General features: G+C 40.1%; 1 protein-coding gene across 3 annotated transcripts; it reads left to right on the forward strand.

The window, feature by feature from the left end:
- The first annotated feature begins 1067 nt into the window (after nucleotides 1-1067).
- usp7 (ubiquitin specific peptidase 7 (herpes virus-associated)) lies at nucleotides 1068-20516 on the forward strand. Of its 3 annotated transcripts, none has more exons than XM_069180965.1 (31): nucleotides 1068-1563; nucleotides 5167-5271; nucleotides 6537-6735; nucleotides 7163-7301; nucleotides 7428-7516; nucleotides 7923-8031; nucleotides 8220-8350; nucleotides 8476-8530; nucleotides 9197-9277; nucleotides 9359-9449; nucleotides 10070-10152; nucleotides 10297-10406; nucleotides 10861-11017; nucleotides 11200-11344; nucleotides 11898-12028; nucleotides 12253-12387; nucleotides 12544-12645; nucleotides 12952-13057; nucleotides 13420-13512; nucleotides 13591-13658; nucleotides 14838-14938; nucleotides 15226-15379; nucleotides 15551-15618; nucleotides 15734-15842; nucleotides 16087-16164; nucleotides 16438-16538; nucleotides 17642-17741; nucleotides 18077-18196; nucleotides 18275-18346; nucleotides 18476-18566; nucleotides 19177-20516. In XM_069180965.1, exons 1-31 carry the CDS (start codon nucleotides 1488-1490, stop codon nucleotides 19281-19283), a joined length of 3306 nt encoding a protein of 1101 aa, XP_069037066.1. In that variant the 5' UTR covers nucleotides 1068-1487; the 3' UTR covers nucleotides 19284-20516. The 3 variants fall into 3 exon arrangements, with proteins under 3 accessions (XP_069037066.1, XP_069037064.1, XP_069037065.1); XM_069180963.1 differs by having other exon boundaries at nucleotides 1391-1563; nucleotides 12556-12645; XM_069180964.1 differs by lacking the exon at nucleotides 1068-1563 and adding an exon at nucleotides 2172-2244.
- The last annotated feature ends 420 nt before the right edge of the window (nucleotides 20517-20936 follow it).

The following is a 20936-nucleotide window of genomic DNA, read 5'->3' on the forward strand; positions in this document are numbered from 1 at the left end:
AAGGCTGATTTGTCTCATCAAAACATTTGCGCATCAACAAGTACACGAGTTCTCCTTCCGGAGGTCGGGCCCAAGGAACCTCTGTGGCTTTTCACACCCACTACCTGCGGAACCTCAGAGGATACCTGAGACACCTTTGGGGAAGCTTAATTGCTGATCACTTTACAAAGGTACTACTCATCTTTTAAAGTCCCCGAGCTGAAATGTGCCAATGATGTGCCAGCGAAATGCACATCCCCAAATTATTATGAAAACAGTAAGTTAAGAAATGAATGACTAATCAAAGCTAGATCTTGAGTTTTAATTTTTTTTAGGCTCTGACTTAAATTATTTTTTAGTTTGCGGACTATTATTTAAAAACAAAAGGTTGCAATGAATAAGCGACACTAAGGGGCAATACAATGCCTTTTTAGTTCCACCCCTCCTAAACATCCATATATAAGACTTATTTTCCGAGCCATTAAAAAGAGGATAAATGCAGGTCAGCTGGCGCACGCCTCTGACTGCGCCGGCTGCGTTAGTGTGCAGTGTGCGCGAGGCTCAGAGCTCCATGCGGATGTGACATTTCGGAGAGGAGCGCGGCCGCCATTTTGAGTTTTCGCCTCGAACCGATCATCACAAACAGAGGGAGAGGGAGAGAGGCTCGGACTGGGACCGGGTTCACCACAAATTAGACGGAGAATAAGCCTTTTAAACGCGGAGCAAATTGGCGTTTAGTTCTCTAAATATAGTCTGGGGATTCGGAAGAGGAAACCGGGTAGAAAAAAAGTCAGAGAAAAACAGACGGGGGGTACCTTAGGCACTTGCAATTTCGGAATTAGTGCGATTCCAAATTAGAGCCGGTTTGAATGGAGAGATTTTTTCGTCGCTCTCCCCGAGACGAGGGACAATCGGAGGAGCACAGAGGCTGGGAATGCAGCGGGGCAGCCGGTCTTTAGGCTTCTGCTCAGTCTGCGTGTGAGCTTTAAAAAAAATCAAGAGTAAACAAAAAAAAATTGAGTTCAGTTGCGCGCTAGGCTTCTTTTTGCAGGGTAGTTTTCTTGGGTTGCAGGTGGCGTGAGTGATTTCTCTCACCTCAGATCTTGCCCCATTTTCTAGGGGGCAAAAGCCTGGTAATTACTTTTTTTTCCTTTTATTTGGGCTTCCTGACGTTGAAGCCCCTTTCATCCCCTCCTCCTCCTCCTCCTCCTCTCCCCAGCGACTTGTACCCCCTTCAAGGCGCCGAGATTGGGCGAATAGCGAGCAAATACGTCCGCGTTTCTCTGCCTGCTCCCCCGCCGACCTCCCCTCCTCAACCCCCGGCGCAGACGACAGGAAAGGCCGAGGTCGTCGCGGAACAGGCCCAGCCGCCCAGGCTCGACCTGTCTTCCCCTCCTCCGCCTTCCCAGACACCCCATCCTCAGACCCGGATCGCTCCGGACTCGGCGTCGGGAAAGGCCGAGGGGAACGAAGACCACAGGCACCATCACAGCGCCGCGGCCGCCGACATGAACCACCACCACCCGCAGCAGCAGAAAGCCGGCGAGCAGCAGCTGAGCGAGCCCGAGGACATGGAGATGGAGGGTAAGGGGCAGGCCGCGATCGCAGACGCCACTCGGGTGGGGGAGCGAGTTGGGAGTCGTGTTTTTTTTTTATCGGGCTGACTTGAAACGCGTTGCCCAGCGAGCTAGTGTGGTTTTCCGTGTCAGGAGCGTTGCGGGGAGGTGTTCAGTTAGTCGTGAAATTAATGTCAGCCCGTCAAGGCGAACATCGGGACGCCTTTAGTCGGCTCTTCGGGGAGGTTTAAAGACCTCTGCAGGCTGCGTGACATGATCGTTACCCTGCCGCTAGTGAAAATGTCAGTTGGTGTGATGTTTACACTCCAGGCTCCGTCCCGAAGACGGTGAACGAGTCCCTCTTGGAGGCGACATGCAGCCTGAGATCGGGTGTCTGAACACCATCGTATATGCGTCTTCCAGCGTGTAACCCACACGGTATTTTGTGTCTTTCGCAGCCGGGACGTGTTTTATTCGCGTAGTGGAGTCGCCAAGCTGCCCTGTCCTTTGCATTGTTATCTAGATGGCACGCTGGCTGGGTCGTATCACGCCCCCCCCCCCCGACGTGTCTTAAAAGTACAGCTACAAACGGGTGGTAGGGTCGCTTAAAGAGTCGGCTGTTGAAGCGTAGGGGGTTATCCAGCTCTGCAGAGCCGGCCCGGCGGTGCTGCACCCGCGGGGATGAGGGGAGCCGGTCCACGGGTCGGTGGTAAATAACTGTCCGGGACCGGACTGGCCTTGAATGGACCGGTCCACCACAGGCCGGGCTCAGGGCTGTCCTCTACAGCGGCGTGTCTGCTTGCACTGCCCGGCCCGGCAGCAGGAGAAATGATGGTCTTTTATTTACCAGGCCCGTGGACAGCCAGCGACGTTTTAACACGGGGAGTGGGGGAGGAGGAGGAGGGGGGGGGGCGATAGCGAAACGGTTTCAAGATGGAGGAATATTATTTTGCAACAGCTTGTTTTGCAGAACAGCCTGTGCGTCCCTTTTAATTTGGTCCTCCCCACCCCCCAAATGCGTTTTCGTCTCTGTGTGTGTGTGCACTACTATTTTAACCTTGCATCACCCAGGCCGCATTGCGATTCAGGTCCGTAGGCGTCATCGCTGTGACAGTCGGGTCTGAATCGGGAGGTTGTCGCTCTTCACCTGCGGTAAAAGTTCAGAAAAGGCTGCTGTTCGGATCCGGTGGGGCCGGCGTGGGGCCCGGGCCGCGAGTGGGGATTTTCTCTCCTGCATTGTACGGACAAGACGGACGCACGGACAGCGTGTGGGGCTCGCCATTTTTAATCTGCCGCCTTTATCGCTCCGCCGAGCTCACCCGCCTTTCGGATGCGCACAAAGCACGGCCGCTGTAATGGCATTTCATTGTGAGGCGCCGTCAGTGCCCTTTAAATGTAAACGAAAAGTCACTAGTGTCCATTTCATGCAAGTCATGCTGGGCTTTCAAGGGGAGGAGTAATTTATTTCTGGCCATCTGGGCATCGTTCAGCTATCTCGGAGATCGCCCAGGGGCTCGCATTGGAAAATAAATGAGTACATCATTCAAAACTGCTATAAGTAACGAGCATCTTATAGTGGCTTCAAACTTTCAGAGCACCATACGTGGAGGGCGTATGGGGACAAAGCAGCGATTTTCCTTTGAAATATTTAGTCACTGTCAAGCCTGAACAAATAATGTCTCTTGCAGTCCTGAAGACCAGTGAAATTATAGGAGTGTGTTGGCTTGTTCTTTTACTTAGATGTTCATCAGTGAAGTGGATTTGTTTCGGACAGATCAGTGTAGGATTATTAAATGAGTTGGGATCTTGAGCATAAAGGATGGGGCCAGTACATACTGAGAGTCCTGGGACCTCCCCTGAACTGTTTTCTCTCCCTAAAAATGTGTAAGCCCTGTTCAGGAAGTAGAGCCTGATGGAAGCCGGACTTGTACTTGTAACAGAGTAAAGTAAACCTACACATTTGAGGCTTTAAATTGAGGACAGTTCTGCACTTTAAAACATTCGCAGTGATTAGGTTAAAGTAACTATTTTTGCAAAAACAAGTTTAATAAGCAAATGCCTTAAATTAATATATCAGCTGACGTCCTCCCTTACCAGCCAGATATCTTTACTTCTCCCAGGAGTTATTGTACTGTGTCACTTCTGAAGTGAGAACATCATTCTTATGACTAGGAATACATTTGTAGATGTGTTGTTATCCTGTGTCATAATGCAGTATGAAACATGTAAACCTCTTGTTTGTGGTTTCTTTTCCAAGTTAATGGATATTCCAGTAATGCTTACAACATTTAAAGTCATGCACGGCTTTATTCTAGGTATAGGGAGATGGTGTTTACACCTGCATCTCTGTACTGTATTTTCTTAGTTTCCTTCTTGTTTAATAAATGTTTGTGGCTGTTTATTGGAGCTCTTTCCTTTATTTAACTCCCTAAAACCTCTGTCGAGTTTGGAGCTGAGTTTTGTCTTTAGATGCCAATTTGCAACTGTACAAAGGCAGGAGTTGCCAAAAGTAATATTGCATGTCAGTCATGGAACTGGGAAAACTGTAAATGGTGTGGGAAAAACTGGAGAAAGAAAAGGTATTTGGGTGCTTTTTTTGTGGGTTTGTATCCACAGGGTCTTGCTTAAAGAACTACAAGGTCAGCAGCTTCTGAAATGAAACTGGCTTTAGAGTTGCTATGAACCCGATTTCCTTTCTTATAGGGTGCTGAGTTCTTAAAATACGGTTTCAGTGCCTTTTGGTTGGGGCTTGCGAGTTTTGTGCAGTTTGCATGGGTGGGATAAAGGTGTTAAGTTATTAAAATCTTTTGCCTTCACACCTTTGACTTGTGTTTTCTATTGTGTGAGTGTGACACAGTAAGTTGTTCTTTCTGTGTTGTAAACCTGTTCTCGTTATTTGTCAGTTCATGTCCACCAGAGCCATTTAAACCTGGAGGCTCATCAACAGCTATGAGGGTGTGTGAGACTCAGCCCTGCCACATGCTGGTTCAGAAATATGTTTGGTACCGGTAGTTAAAATAACGATGAGATTGCTTTCGTACTAAGCTTCAGATTTTCTTAATATTTAGTTGAATTCTTTAATTGAAAAGTCTTTTTATGCAGGATGTCTCTTTACAATCTTAGTAGTTGTAGTTTCGTTAGGAAAACTGCCTTTGCCAGTGTTCTCTTTCCTGTGTCTCTTACTGAAATGCTGTTTTTGATGCATCTCCACACCTCAGTGGGCACCACGGGCTAGCTGTCCTTTCCGCTTGAGTTCACCAGTGGCTGTTGGTTTTTTTGAGCATCTTTATCATCCTGGACCAAAAGAAGTTTCTATGTGTCGTTATAACCAAAGTCAGTAATATCACATAGGTTTAGAAAAACCCTATGTTATCACTTGGTTGAGTATACTTTCGTTATTACCGCACTAATGATTGTATGGTTTGTCAATACATAAGTATTATATGTAGACTGACGACGCTTCTTCTTAGCCTTTCTTTCACTGTTGTCCTGTTGATTTGTGGGTATGGGGTAGTTTACAGTGTATCCTTACAACGTAGTACTTTTATGTTGTAAAATAATACACGTCGGAAGACTTTATTTTAATGCCAAGCTAGGCATCTCTCTAAACCCTGTGATTTTTCACTTTTAGCGGGAGATACAGATGATCCCCCAAGAATCACTCCAAATCCAGTCATTAACGGCAATGTAGCAATGGCTGATGGACACAACAACACAGAGGAAGACATGGAAGATGGTAAGTTTATTCTAAAAAAGTTCTATATGAAATCAGGTTCCATCTAAATGTCAAAAAGGTATAAAACTAGTAGATTTTTGTTTGTCCACTGTGAAAATGTGACATGTTCTGGGTTTGTAATTTGTTGTTGGAAAGCTAGCTGAAATTAGTCCTGAGATAAGATCAGCTATCAGTTATCAGAGGACACCCAACTGCTTCACTTGGCTGATGGTAATTAATTGATTCCAGGGATCTATCATGATTTTTTGGAAGAAGACAGAGTTTCAACTTAAATGATATGGCCAAGTAGCTTGTTCCAGACCCTCCCAATCCTTTATGTAAAGAATTAGCCCCCTTTTTTTTCCCCATAACACTTCCATATCAATTTCTCTTTGGGATCAATAAAGTCTTTATCTATCTATATGCATAGTTTTCAGTTGTGCCTTTTGGTTTGTGTTTCACTGTTAAGTCAGTTCTTATACAGAAAGGTAACTTATAATTTACTTCCTTAAGTTGTAAGACGTTTGTTACTGGTCTACCAATATTGCACCTCTTTTTTTTTCCTTAAAGCTTGATTATAATCGAGTGCTTTATTGCTGCTTGGTTAAGAAGTACTGCAGGAAGTGACCAGTCCTTAGTCCGATGGGGTGTTTGTTAGCAACCTCTGTTGCACCTCTTTTTTTTTTTCCTTAAAGCTTGATTATAATCTAGTGCTTTATTTCTGCTTGGTTAAGAAGTACTGCAGGAAGTGACCAGTCCTTAGTCCGATGGGGTGTTTGTTAGCAACCTCTGTTCAGACTTTTTCATGGATTCGGCAACTAAATGTGATAAAGAGAACATACAAGCCTTTTAAGATAACTCAAATGCTCTGTCTTATTAAACAGTTCTGGAGTTAATGTATTGCCAGTACTTTGGGGGATGTATGTCCATCGTTTATGATGTGCGTAACTGTTAGGCAATGTGATTGGTATAAAACGGGGCTCTGACGTACCAACGTCGTCGCCATGGAATTAAACATTGATCAAAGACCCATTTAAAGCAGGTTTCCGAGAGCTCGTTCATTTTAGTGGCTGCTTTTTCCCAGAGTATGCAACCTGCCATTGGTCGTCGATATTCCCGGTTTCAGGAGAAAGGAAAGTAGAACAGGCATATTTAACGTTCAGCTTAAACTACAGCAGCAAACTAGTAAATTCTGTAATGCCAGCTGGAAAACCTGGAGTAGATCCTGCGAGTTTTGACTGTCTTTACTAGTTTGAGAAGTGCTGCAATGTGCTCTGTCCCCACAGACACAAGCTGGAGATCGGAGGCCACTTTTCGGTTTGTCGTGGAGCGCTTCAGCAGGCTGGGCGAGTCTGTGCTCAGTCCCCCGTGCTTCGTGCGGAACCTGCCTTGGAAGATTATGGTGATGCCAAGGTTTTATCCCGACAGGCCTCACCAGAAGAGTGTGGGGTTTTTCCTGCAGTGCAACGCTGAGTCTGACTCCACGTAAGATGCAGCTGTTACTGGTTGTTATTTCTAAATGCCTGGATATTTACTTTGTGTGTAAATGATGAAAACCATAACTGAATAACTGTAATGTATTTATTGGTGGAAGGTATCTGCATATTGTATGTTTTGTATTCTGATATTGCCTGCTTTAAGCTTTGCATGGAACCTTTATTAGTAAGTGACAGCTCAGTTCAGTCAATTTGTACACAGTAGTTTTTTTTCAGCCTACAATTTGTCTTTTTTTGTATTTTTTTTAATTCAACCTGCAGTATGAAACTTAACTAAGCTGACCTTTTTGCACGGCTTGCTGTTTCTCATATTAAGAAAATGTTGCTAGATTTGACTTATTTTCTCGAAAGACCATGTCCGATCCCCAGTACTCAGAGGCTTGGTCGATTTAACACTTGTTTTGTGTTACTTGCAGGTCGTGGTCTTGCCATGCCCAGGCAATGCTGAAAATAATAAATTATAAGGATGATGAAAAATCCTTCAGTCGCAGGATCAGTCATCTTTTCTTTCACAAGGAAAATGATTGGGGTTTTTCCAACTTCATGTCATGGAGTGTATGTATTGTTTCAGTAGTTTCATGTTTTAGGAGTGGTTGAGACGAAGATGTAGAAATCATAAGATGTTTTTGAGTGGGATTCCTTTCCAAAGACTTGTCAAATTAATTTTATTAATATTTCTAGGATGTGACTGATCCAGAAAAGGGGTTCATTGAAGATGACAAAGTATCGTTTGAAGTTTACGTTCAGGCAGATGCTCCCCACGGAGTGGCGTATGTATTTTTTATTCCTTACGTTGTTTCTTGGGGAAGGGGATTCAAATTCTAGCTGCTTAATGGGTTTACATTAGAGCATCTGTGAAAACTGACTTCCTTATTATGGCTCATACATGCTGAAATTTGGGATGTTTCTGTCACCGCGTGAGAGGGCGCACACAAAGATGTTCCCGTTTTCCCGGCCTGTTCAGGACTGCGAACAAATACAGCAAGCTTAGTGTTGGCCCATTTGAAAGGGGGCAAAGGCTACTTGCCTTACAATAGTAGCAGCACTATTCTAAGTTTTAACTCTAAAGAAAAGCTGGGTGAGAGTCGGGGTACGGCTTCCGAGATGACTTGAAATAATTGGAAATTAAGTTTACTGCCAAAGTTAAGTCCTGTAATTGTGTACATTGTATTATAGATGGGATTCGAAGAAGCACACGGGTTATGTTGGGCTGAAGAACCAAGGAGCTACCTGTTACATGAACAGTTTATTACAGACACTATTCTTTACGAATCAGCTCCGACGGGTAAGTCTATTCTGCAAAACGGCAGAATCAGTATTTAATTTTTAGTTCACAAAATTGATGCATTGCTGGCTTACAAAAAAAAGATGTGGTTCATAGACCCTAACATGGGATATTTTAATTTTTCCTACATACAAGTATGTTCTTATTTCCTAAATTTGCCAAATTCTTTTGTTTTACTTCTGTTTTAGGCAGTTTATATGATGCCAACAGAGGGTGATGATTCTTCCAAAAGTGTCCCTTTAGCATTGCAAAGGGTGTTTTATGAGCTCCAGCACAGTGACAAGCCAGTAGGGACAAAAAAGTTGACAAAATCATTTGGGTGAGCATTTCGTGGAATTCTAATAGCAAATCTGTTCTGTACTTTGCCCTTTTGGAATTCTTTTAATTGAGGAAAAGTGTTTAGTAGACTGGAGCTGCCAAATATTTTATATTTGTCTTTTGAAGGTGGGAAACATTAGACAGTTTCATGCAGCATGATGTGCAGGAACTTTGTAGAGTGGTAAGTACATTTAATTGAGAGATAGTGTTGTTTTTTTTGGCCATGTCTAGTTAAAAATTTGTACCGTTGCTCCTGAGCTTGCAGGCATTCCTAAATTATATTTAGATGGAAGCTTTTGTAACTCAAATACACAATTCCCACTGTAAGACTGAGTTGGAACATAAATATATTCTATCCAATGTAATATAGGATTTACTATTCTGAGTTTGTGATGCCATATAACTATTTAACTGTGGTTGCAGTTTTTCTGTCGTGTGGCATTGCTTACTTTGTATTTTAAGGGCAAAATGTATACAAATATTTGGATAAATTATACAAATATTTGGATTGTGCTTTAAATAATATAAAACCTTCCACAATAAAAATTAAATGCAGCACACCCTGCTTATCTGCCATTCTGAGGGTCCAGAAAAGCACAGAATGTCCCCCCCCATCTCACACCAAGCACAGACATCTCTACTTAAAGTGGCCCTGAGCTCTGGTGCTGGCCGAAGGTGCGAATAACTGCTCTTCCAAAGTAGCTCCTGGTTCAGCACCATGACATCTGTGGGTCAGTAGGGATGAAGAGTAATTTAAATCCGCATTCCACTTATTAGTGGAAGAGCATCTACTTTTTAAGTTTTACTGTTCATTTTATAAACGTTTAATATTCTTCCCTCACTTTAGCTCCTTGACAATGTTGAGAACAAAATGAAAGGCACTTGTGTTGAAGGCACCATTCCGAAACTCTTTAGGGGGAAGATGGTGGTAAGTTGATATTTGCTATGATCCGTTTTCTTCCTGTGTATTAGCACGTTCTTAAGATGTGCAAATGTTATTTCTTTACAGTCCTATATCCAGTGTAAACATGTAGACTATAGATCTGAGAGAATAGAAGATTACTACGACATCCAGCTCAGTATAAAGGGAAAGAAAAACAGTAAGTATATACATTTACTCATTTCAAAAATCCTTTCTTTCATGTAGCTGCGTTTTCTCCATCTGTCCTTATAGAAATTTAAACTTGGAACAGGCTATATCGTTAACAGGGTTGTCCATGGTTTCTGTAGTGTTGAGGCATATTGAATGTTTTGCTTAAGCTTAATGTTTGTATTTGTTCTGTAGTTTCTTCCAAAAACTAAACGAATATTATGTTCTGCACCAAATCATCTGTCATAATACATTATGTACTATGCATATAACACTAGGTTATTATTTAATCTATATGACAGTAAAGCAAACTTTTGAAAAGACGTCTTGGATTTGGAAGAAGAATGCTGCATCCAAAAGAAATGTCAGAATAATTTTGAAGTGCAGCTGTCCTTAAAAGGAATTAACTTGTGAAGTGTTGTATTAAGCATTGCTCACTTGAATTAGCAGGTGCATGCTTTCAGTGTTGCTTTACCCAATTTTTCTTCAGCAGTGTCTTTCAGGTTTATTTACTACATTGACAGATGCCAGTAGTCCTTTTAGGAATTATTGTAAATATTTTTAGGTCTGAGATGTGTGCTCAAGTCAATGCTTTATAGTAACCATGTATTCTCTGTATTCTCTCTGCAGTATTTGAGTCCTTTAAAGATTACGTAGCAGTGGAGCAGCTGGACGGAGATAATAAATACGATGCTGGGGAGCATGGCCTGCAGGTGAGGCTTAACTTCTTGTACTACAAGACAAAATACAATATGTGAAGTCTTTTTAAGATACTATCTTATGTTAAATTTCATTTGTGGGAAATTTAGTGTTATAAGAGTTAGTGTTTTAACATTTGCGGACATTGTCTTCAACAGGAAGCCGAGAAAGGAGTGAAGTTCTTGACATTTCCTCCTGTGCTGCACTTGCAGCTCATGCGATTCATGTATGATCCCCAAACTGACCAAAACATTAAGATCAATGACAGGTAAGAAGTCTGCTTGTGAATACCAGATGTCTTTTTAACTGTGATTTTATGATAGATTGGAAATACATCATTCGGGGAAGTTCTGCCATTTCTTCAAGAAAATCATTTTACATCTTTCAAATTATACCCTCTTTATAAAATTAAGACCCACTAATTCTAAAGCATTTTAGATCGGCTATAGAGACCAAGAGTTATACATTTTAAATCTCCTTTATTAACATAAGTCAAAACTCTAGAATTCGTCTTTATGTATTGGGGATATATTCTCCCCAATAAATTCTTGCATTGCACATAATCCAGTAAACCTTATTTAAATTGATGGATTTTTCCTCATGTGGGTATGAAGAATATGGGAATATCAAGCTTGAATGGTTTAGAAATTAATGCAAAAACCTGGCAGGAAAAGTAATAGGTACTTTAACAAGTAACAAAATGGTACTCTTGTGTTGTCCAGGTTTGAGTTTCCTGAACAGTTACCCTTGGATGAGTTCTTGCAGAAGCCTGACGTTAAGGATCCAGCTAATTACATCCTCCATGCAGTGTTGGTCCACAGTGGGGATAATCATGGTGGACACTACGTGGTGTATCTCAATCCTAAAGGAGATGGCAAAGTGAGTTATAAGGCTGTTCATGTTTGTGTTCATGTTTGTGCATGTTTGTGTTATGTATGCTTTTGACGATGGTTGTAAGCAACAGTAGATCTTTTCCCAAAGCATATCTGATTTTTAAGTAGGTTTTAATGATTAAGTCGTATGAAAAGCTTAATTTACAGATTTTTTTTTGTATCTCATAGTGGTGCAAGTTTGACGATGACGTTGTATCCAGATGTACAAAAGAGGAAGCAATTGAACACAATTATGGAGGACACGATGATGACCTGTCAGTTCGTCATTGTACTAATGCATACATGTTGGTGTACATTAGAGAATCCAAACTCAGTAAGTAATTCCTAATTCTTCATACACAGACCTCTTGGCAGACCACATTGTTTGGGAAATGGAGCAGCACTGATGATGATGTCTTATTTGAGAACAGTGTTGTTGTACATTTTCTATAGCACTCGAGCTGCAAATCTTTTAAGTGTACAACAATCGTTTCATCTCCAGATGGAATACGTCCAATATATCTTCTGTATTAAATTTAGTTTTTTGCATTATTAATCATTACATTGCTGATACAGACTGGTTATTGTAAATCTTTGCTCAGCACAAATGTTAGTTTGCTCCTCACCTCGCAAAGAGGACTTGTATATCACACAGAACCGCAGTATTCAAGTGCTCCTTTTGGTTTTTGCTTTTGAAGAAAGCTACTGACCAGTACCTATAGGTCTGAAGTTTTAATCCCTTCTTCTCTGAATATGGTCATAACTCTTCTTTTGCGTCCGTTTGATTATATTTTCAACCATTGAATCTATAAGGGTGATTATGGTTTAGGTTAACCTTAGCCTTCAGTTTAGTTTACACCGTAACCCTTTTCTTTCCTCTTGTGCAGGTGAAGTATTGCAACCGGTCACAGATCTTGACATCCCACAGCAACTTGTTGAACGGCTTCAGGAAGAAAAGAGGGTTGAGGCACAGAAAAGAAAAGAGAGACAGGAAGCCCACCTCTATATGCAAGTCCAGGTGTGTGGAGTCAGAGCTGACTCGTTTTTTTGAGTGTTGCGTGAATAAGCTCATTTGTATTCTAGATGGTAATTGTTTGCATCTTCAGGGTTCTAGTAGCTTTCAATCCTTTTTTTTCATTTGAGATAAAAATCAGTGTGTAAGCTCAAGGTTTGTTCTTTTGGCATGTTGTACTCCCAATCTGGAAAAGCTTTTTGTTTTCCTGATCATATGTTTTATTTCAGATAGTAACAGAAGACCAGTTCTGTGGCCACCAGGGCAATGACATGTATGATGAGGAGAAGGTGAAATACACTGTGTTCAAAGTTCTGAAGAGCTCAACCCTCGCCGAGTTTGTCCAGAATCTCTCGCAGACCATGGTAAGCGTTTTGTACTCTATTCCTGAAGATTGCGTTTGACAAAGAAATGTATAAATTACTGATGCATGATTTTTTCCATGTTACAACAGTGTCATAAGCATGTGAGCTTAAGAGTTCTTTAAGACGTGAATCTAGTGTTGTATTGATCTGCTGCAGGGTTTCCCACAGGATCAGATCCGGTTGTGGCCGATGCAGGCGAGGAGTAATGGCACAAAGAGGCCGGCAATGTTGGATTATGAAGCAGATTGCAGCAAATCTGTAAGTATGTGAAATGCAGCACATTTTAATCTAAATGTTAGATTTGCATGAGTTTAATGCAACATGTATATTTGACACAGGTTTGTTTGCAGTGCATGCACTAGTTTTTAGCTTTAGTAGTAAGGCTTTAATTTGAAACCCAGTAGGGACTACTGTAAAAATATTGTAAATATGCCATAAGAACCACTCCAGCGTCTTAAAGATGGGGCTCATAAAATTTTTCTGCTGTGTTTAACTTTACTTGAGTTTGGTCTGAGGTATAGTGAGGTAGAGTTGTATCAGTGTTGTGTATTATTTTCTGGACAGATGATTGACTTGAGTGACAATGAAAACCCATGGACCATATTTCTGGAAACAGTAGACCCAGAGATGGCTGCCAGTGGAGCGACGTTACCCAAATTTGACAAAGACCGTAAGTGTTTCAGTGTTGAAGTCAGTTGTGCAGTGCCATTGTAATTAGACTATAACAAGAATAGTGTCTCAAATGAAACATTCCCTTTCAGACGTAGAACTAATTTTATAAGTGTTTTTAACAAAGGTTGTTTTTCCGGAGTATGTGATATATCACTGTTCTGTTACAATGAAACATTTGAAGGTGAAGACAAATGAACCTGTGAGCAGTTTTAAAATGTCCTATATTAGTGTGGCTTTTGAAAGATGCTGTGCAAATAAATCGCAAAACCTTATTTTTGTAGATCACTTCTGAGTATATGTGGTGACTTATCAAGAAATACCAAATTAGCACGAGGAATAATTAATGTATTTTGTTTTCAGATGATGTCATGTTGTTTTTGAAGATGTATGATCCAAAAACTAGAAGCTTAAATTATTGTGGACATATCTACACACCTATATCCTGTAAAATACGTAAGTTAACTAATTTATTTTGAGTTTATTTTCTCCTATTAGTATTTGGGGCTTTATTTATTTTTCTTCTTGAAACAGGAGACTTGCTGCCAGTTATGTGTGAAAGAGCAGGATTTCCGCAAGGAACTAGCCTTATCCTCTATGAGGTGAGTGGCTTTTCTGGCCTCAAAATATGCTTTTGGCACTTTTTAAGCCTGTGGTTTTGTGTGATTCTCTTGCTTTTCCAGTTGTCAGTTACAGAGGAATGCATCAACACTTAAATTACACTCCCACTTTATTTAAACAAATTGTATTTCCTTTTTATCAATGTCTTTTGGAAATATATGAACTCCTTAAGCCTAGTGTGTATTAGTAAAGCTAAGAGGTGAATTAATGGAGTTAGGGCATAATGTGTCTTGATCTGTTTACACAATACAACTGCATCTGGCTTATTTACTCAAGAATTAAGCGAACTGACAAATACTGTGCTGACCGTACCATCGGGAATTATTTGTTGGGCACCTGAGTGGTTCAGCCAGTAGAGGCGCTGTGGCCCAGTTGATGCTAGTTCGATCCTGAGTCATGTCACTTGACAACTCTCTGGAATTCCCCGCATATCTGTGCACAACAGGAAGTGTTGTCAGGTCGAGGGGGGTCTGCACTGACTCCTGCAACTTGCCAGGCACCTGCAGGCTTGTGGAGACACGCGAGAGAGAGAGAGAGGGCCTGCCCTTGCTCTAGTCAGGGCTCGCTCTCCTGGTGGAGCTTACACTTTGTCAGATGGGCCTGAAGTGGGAGATAGTTGAGCCTTAAAACATTTGGGTATTTCACTTTAAAAAATAAATACCAGAAAGCAGTGGCATTTTTCATAGATCGTTTTACACTTTGCCATTAAAGCAGCAGGCTTTCTGTTAGCGCTGGATATGATGAACCTGCATCTCAAGTCCTTGGTGGCCAAAACAACATGTGAAACTCTTGGGTGCCTTGTTTCTCATGAACTTCAGACTTGTCTCCTGCACATCTGAGTTTGCCTTTTGCCTTCTGAAATAGGTGTGCTCGTGTTCTGGTGAATGAGAGTGATCTGGCCTCTTTCTGCTTGGCGCGCAACACATCTGAGAAGGCTGTGCAGTATTACATTTAGACCATGAGAAGCCAGTGAAGCTAGTGGAGAGCAACCATGCAGAGCAGTGTCCCTCATGGGTTGCAGCGTTGGGATGCAGTTTTGTTTTGACATGCCACCCGGGTTGGCACAAACAGTATCTAAAACAATCTAAATTTGAAGGGAAAATGTATCTGTTTTAGTTTCCTTCATATTCCCTAACCTCAGTACTCCACTGTCTTTTCAGGAAGTAAAACCCAATTTAACAGAAAGAATTCAGGACTATGATGTCTCCCTGGATAAAGCGCTCGATGAGCTGATGGATGGGGATATAATAGTGTTTCAGAAGTGAGTATTTTGTAAGAGATAACCTGAATCGGTAGTCTTTCCTGCAGTGTCCTCCTCACTTAAATGAATGGGAAAAGAAAGAAAATGATGAATGAATGCTGTAAAGAAGATTAGAAAAATAAGTTCCAGAGAAGTAAAAAAATTACTAGTGTAGTTGCATATCTAATGAGCATACTAACAATTATGTAATACGTAGTAAATACATTATGATTTATGTAGCAAAATGGGCTGAATGCCTACTCTTATTTGTACCTATTCTAACAAATATTCATGAAATTCTTCTCTAGAGATGACCCTGAAAATGATTCAAGTGAGTTACCAACTGCAAAAGACTACTTCAGAGACCTGTACCATCGGGTGGATGTTATCTTCTGTGATAAAACTATTCCTAATGACCCAGGCTTTGTGGTTACACTGTCAAACAGAATGAACTATTTCCAGGTGAGTACTTTTACAACTTGTAAGGTATATCTTGTTCTAATGATGTACAATTTATTTAATCAAAAACGTACCTGAATAATAGCATTTGGCTTCTTTTCATATGATTTTTGTACTCACTGCCATACAGTTGTTGTATATACATAAACTTATCTATGGTATCCTTGTTTTTAGGTTGCAAAGACGGTTGCACAGAGATTAAACACAGACCCAATGCTTTTGCAGTTCTTCAAGTCCCAAGGGTATGTCCATTTAATGTAAAGTGGAATGTTGCTAAATGACCATTGAAGCAGCTGTAATTACTATGAGTGTTTTGCATCTTTAATATCCATTTTGTTCATGTCTTCTTGTATCTAGTTACCGAGATGGACCAGGCAATCCTCTCAGGCATAATTATGAAGGGACTCTAAGAGATCTGCTTCAGTTCTTCAAGCCCAGACAACCCAAGAAACTTTACTATCAGCAGGTGAATCCTAATTTTGACTTTGTTTTATTGATTTGGTTGTAACAAGTCCAGAATGAGTCCAGGTTGTTTAACCCTCACCTGAAAAAGAATCTCAAGATTTCTTTGCATAGCATAATGTACATTGCCAAACCCTTCATTTTTATGAGTACATTTTCTGGTGTTGTGATTAAAGATCAGGTCTAGATGTGTGGAGTTTTTCTTCAAACTTGAAAAGGATTCAAATGTTGGTTTTTTTCCTCTATAGCTAAAGATGAAGATAACAGATTTTGAAAACAGGAGGAGTTTCAAGTCCATATGGCTGAATAGTCAATTTCGGGAAGAGGTAAAATTTGCACATTACAAAAATTGATCACTGGTTGACATCAAAACCATTACACCTTTTTAATGAATGTTGATAAACCTCTTCAAATGGAATTTGGAATATAACAGTTCTGTTAGATGTTGTTTGAAACTCTAAGTTAGGTATTTAGTAAACTTTAACTCTGGTATTCATAATTTTATTTTTTGAGAACAGTACTATTAACTTTGCAGGGAAACTGTTTATCCCTTAAAAGTAAGTTACTTTTTAAAGTCTTTAAAAATCTTATCTTTGCAGGAGATAACACTATACCCAGACAAGCATGGCTGTGTGAGAGATCTCCTGGAGGAATGTAAAAAAGCTGTAGAACTTTCTGACAAGGGTTCAGAAAAGCTCAGGTAATGGCTAGGTGTTTGATTTTTAGAATGTGATATCTTGCAGCTTATTCGTATTTCATAATCATACAGGTTACAGGACATGGCATTTCTCATGGAAGTGTTTTTAATGACGGTCAGCAGGCATGTGGGTGTCTGAGGCCTTTGCCACTTGGGTGTGCTTGAGACTGGTACCAGCAGAAGGAATAATTTTCATTGATAATTTGTAGAAAATGACTATTCAGATAGCCTTTGGTTAGAGATAAAGGATGCCACACTAGTACCTTAATAGAAATTGTAGTCTGCACTTCATAATCACCATCAGTCCCCTGTATTCATGTTCTGCACTCTGCCAACAACAGGCCAGTCCATGCCGGTTGTTTTCTGGGATTTGTAGGGGGTGTTTCTGATCAACTATGCGAAATTATGATTTTAGGGGGATGTTATTCCAGTTTGATCATATGTGGAGGTGTTCCACAAAGTAGAAGTGTTCACGGAATGTTGTTGCTTCGTGACAATGCAGCAGTGCAATCTGATACTCGGATGCTCAAACAGCAGTTCATGAAAGTGACTCTGACCCCGTGAGTTGTTCACACTGAAGTCCAGACCTGACCTGCCCCTAGAGCTTAGTCTGTTTTGAAATCTGAACCCTTTCTTTTGTTTACAAAATGTATTTTGTTGGCAAGGACAGGTTAAAGGTGGAGTGGAGCAAGTCCATTGAAGTGAAAGGAGAGTTTTGTAAGCAGTCGAGGCCTGAAGTACAGTACCTTGACCAGCAAAGCCTATAGTGTCACTACAGGTTGTTTTGCAAAAAAAAAGTGTCATTTTCAGGGTCATGTCGGACCCACTAAAATCTTTCTCTGTTTTGGAAAGAAAATAGTCCCCCACAGGAAATTAGCAACTTTGCCAATCAATAAATGTTAATTCCCCTTGCGCCAGATTTTTTTTTAGATTGAAATGCTATTAAAAATGTTGCAATGATGATGAGAAATGTCAAAACTTATGACTACATCTGACAATGTAAAGAGATTCATTTCAAATGTGCTGTACAGGACATTACTTCTCTTGTTTTCAAAGTTGATATCTATTAACTGTTTCCTTATTTTTGGCTTTTGTGGACACTTCAGGCTGCTAGAAATTGTAAGCTACAAAATAATTGGAGTACACCAAGAAGATGAACTGCTAGAGTGTTTATCTCCTGCAGCAAGTCGCACCTTCAGAATAGAGGTATGTGAAATGTGCAGGTTTATACACTAACCAAATACTTATATGGGTTGTATTGTATTATTGGTTTTAACATTTTATATTTAGAAATATATACTTAATATTTCTATCTAGATTACAATTTGGTGTAATTTGAAGCCATTTAATGGAAGAAATTAAAATATTAGTGCATTTTGGGAATCCTGGGAAACTCAGCAGGCCAAAAAATGTTTTAATCCATTTTCTATGCTCTTTATCCAGTACAGTTTTGCTTAACTTAAAAAAAAAAAAACACGTTTATAATTAGTATATCAGCAAGTAACTCATGGGTTCATAAGACTACTTTTTTAATTTGATAGGAAATCCCTCTGGACCAGGTAGACCTTGATAAGGAAAATGAGATGCTGATACCTGTTGCACATTTCCACAAGGAAGTCTTTGGGACGTTTGGCATCCCATTTTTGCTGAAAATTCGTCAGGTATGTGTTGTGCATGTATGCAAAGCTGCGTCTTTAAGGAAACTGTCCTGTTCTTCATACTGTTGTTGCGTGTTTCAGGGAGAGCCATTTAGGGAGGTTATGAAGAGGATTCAGACCATGCTTGACATCCAAGAAAAGGAGTTTGAAAAGGTAACTGCTGACTGTACTGGACAGCTTGTCGATAAATTGCTTTGAAGAAAAATTGCTTTTGACATTTGGTATTTGTAATTGGCTTTGGTCATCATTTAACCCATTATCCTTTTCATTTCTCACTTCAAGTTTAAGTTTGCAATTGTGATGATGGGTCGGCATCAGTACATCAATGAAGATGAATATGAAGTAAATCTGAAAGACTTTGAGCCTCAGCCTGGTATGTGAACGCTGTTTTAGCAATGAAGAGGAGGAATATGTGCTTAATATTCTTTTAGGCTTTTTAAAACATTTTAGGTGCATTTGAATAGGCAACCCATTAGTCTATATTCCATTTACCTTTTCTAAATACATTTTTACAGTTCAGGCCTAAAGCATGGAACACGGTAAATCCTTTTTTGTACAACTGCTTATTGTATTTTATGCTGGGTTTTCCTTATTTGCTCAGTATACATAACACTATTTGATAGTAATAAGCTTAAGTTTAATTTTTGTTCCTTCTTTGCTGAAAGTACATGAATCCCTCCCTTGGGGAGGTCCATGCAAACTATATTTTGCACAGAATGGATTGTTTTTCTGTCGGATATAGAACGTATATTCAAGTCAAAACATAAAATCCAATAACTTGACCATCTATATAATGTAAAAGGTGAGTTTGCAGAAAATGATACTATTCCAGGCACTGAGTTTTTCGAGGTGTAGATGGAAAATCAGATCTGTTCTTGTACTAAATGGTTTTGAGTTTTAGCTTGGGTTGTCCTGAAGGCAATTAAGCAGTGGTGCAGAGAGATTGCAAAAGTTTTTGTGTAATCATTTTTTTTTTCCCCTAGGCAACATGTCGCATCCAAGGCCTTGGTTAGGGCTTGACCATTTCAACAAGGCTCCAAAGAGAAGTCGCTATACATACCTGGAAAAAGCAATCAAGATTCACAACTGACATCTTCACCCTAACTGACCATACTAAAGACTTAACCAAACCTCTTGTGTGCGCCACTGTTAACAACCGCAAACCTTGGGTACACATGCACCACATATGAAGTCTTCAGCAAAAAGGATTTGCTGCTGATGCTTTTATTTTGTTGAGGCTGTTCAGTTTGGCTTCTCTGTATCTGTTGACTGCCTATTTTGTCTGGAAGAACCAATTGGGTTTTATCACAATGAACGATGTGGACCGATAGGCAATTTTTTAAATAAGTTGTTACAGCGATGAAAGCTGCTGCATTGGGAGGGGACAGAAGATAGGAGCGGAAAAGGTTGCCGTTTGGGGGGGAAAAAAAGGTTTCCATCATTTTTGAAATTCGACAGGTGGCGTAAGATTGCTAGTTGCCTAATGTGGTTGTCCTGATATTATACCCTGGTCCTTTAGTGCAACTAGTAAATTTCATGTTTACACAGTTCTGTTTCACTTAGTTTTGGTTGGAGGAATTCAGTTTGTCTTTACCGCTGATCTTGTACAAAACAATCCACAGCATCAGTAATAAAAATCTGTACTTCATCTTGCACGTTGGCACTTAATATCAAAGATTTTACATTTATCTGTGCCGTTAAATGTAATCTTTGGTTATGGTTTTTTTTTAAGTTGGTTTTTTTTTCCTTCCGCTCTTCTGTCACTTTGCTGTGGGTTTATTAAGCTGATGCCATTGGTCATGTTTGATGGCTTTAATGGACGTTGACAAGTTTTACTGTACTGTGCTTTGGCAAATGGCTAAGAACACATAGTGTTGACTGGTTGAGGATGTAGAGAAACCAGCATTAATAACCGAAATACAGCCTTTTTAGCACAGAAGGCATGCTCACTAGCGTTTAGTCAGCTGTTGACTTTGTAAAGATAAAATTCAAATTGTATATTTAAAGAATGAACATGTAAAATTTTAACACTCAAAAGGTAATTGTTGGGTGCAAATCATTTCACTGATGTTCATATTCATTGTGTGTAGTTTTATTTTGGTCCCTGACTCCATATTTTATTCCTTTTTAATTTTTTTTTAACTAATGGCAACAGCGTGTCTAGTTTGAGTGCAGTACAAACAAAATTGAATTCTGCAGATCACATTTTCAGTTCTCCAGTCTTTTTAATTTCCTCCTGTAGCAGCAGTGTACGACAACTATTCCTGTATATTGCCTTTTTGCTGGAAAATGTTGTATGTTGAATAAAATTTTCTATAAAATCCTATGTAGCAATCTGTAACCACCACTTAGAAAAAGTCCATTTTTAGATTTACATCATGAAAATGATATTTCAAATGTGAAATACTCTCCAGTATTGATCAGCACATGTGGCTCTTTTCCCACAACAATGAATTGGTTCAGTATTTGTTCGATGTTGGGGGGAAAAGAAGGTTTTTCTTGCGTGTAGATGGTGTGTTTTTGGGCAGAAACTTAAGAATTTTTCACAAATAAACTGGCAACTGATCATGTCAATATGTAACAATTACCTGTTCCCTCTATGTGATATGCAGAAGTAGAAAGTGTCACTATACAAAGTGAAATGGATATTAAGACAGCTCTTTAGGACGTGATGGAATATTCCAAAACATTCACATAGTTCTGCAACTGCACTACTGCTTTTAAACTGGCATAGTCTATGTTA

This window comes from Lepisosteus oculatus, chromosome 19 (assembly GCF_040954835.1).
Source record: "Lepisosteus oculatus isolate fLepOcu1 chromosome 19, fLepOcu1.hap2, whole genome shotgun sequence".
In the NCBI taxonomy this organism is placed as follows: Eukaryota; Metazoa; Chordata; class Actinopteri; order Semionotiformes; family Lepisosteidae; genus Lepisosteus; species Lepisosteus oculatus.

Coding starts and splice junctions, on each gene's coding strand:
- usp7 (XM_069180965.1), top strand. CDS start 1,488: ATGAACCACCACCACCCGCAGCAGCAGAAAGCCGGCGAGCAGCAGCTG. Junction 7,302..7,427: donor CCAACTTCATGTCATGGAGT/GTATGTATTGTT, acceptor TAATATTTCTAG/GATGTGACTGATCCAGAAAA. Junction 7,517..7,922: donor GATGCTCCCCACGGAGTGGC/GTATGTATTTTT, acceptor ATTGTATTATAG/ATGGGATTCGAAGAAGCACA.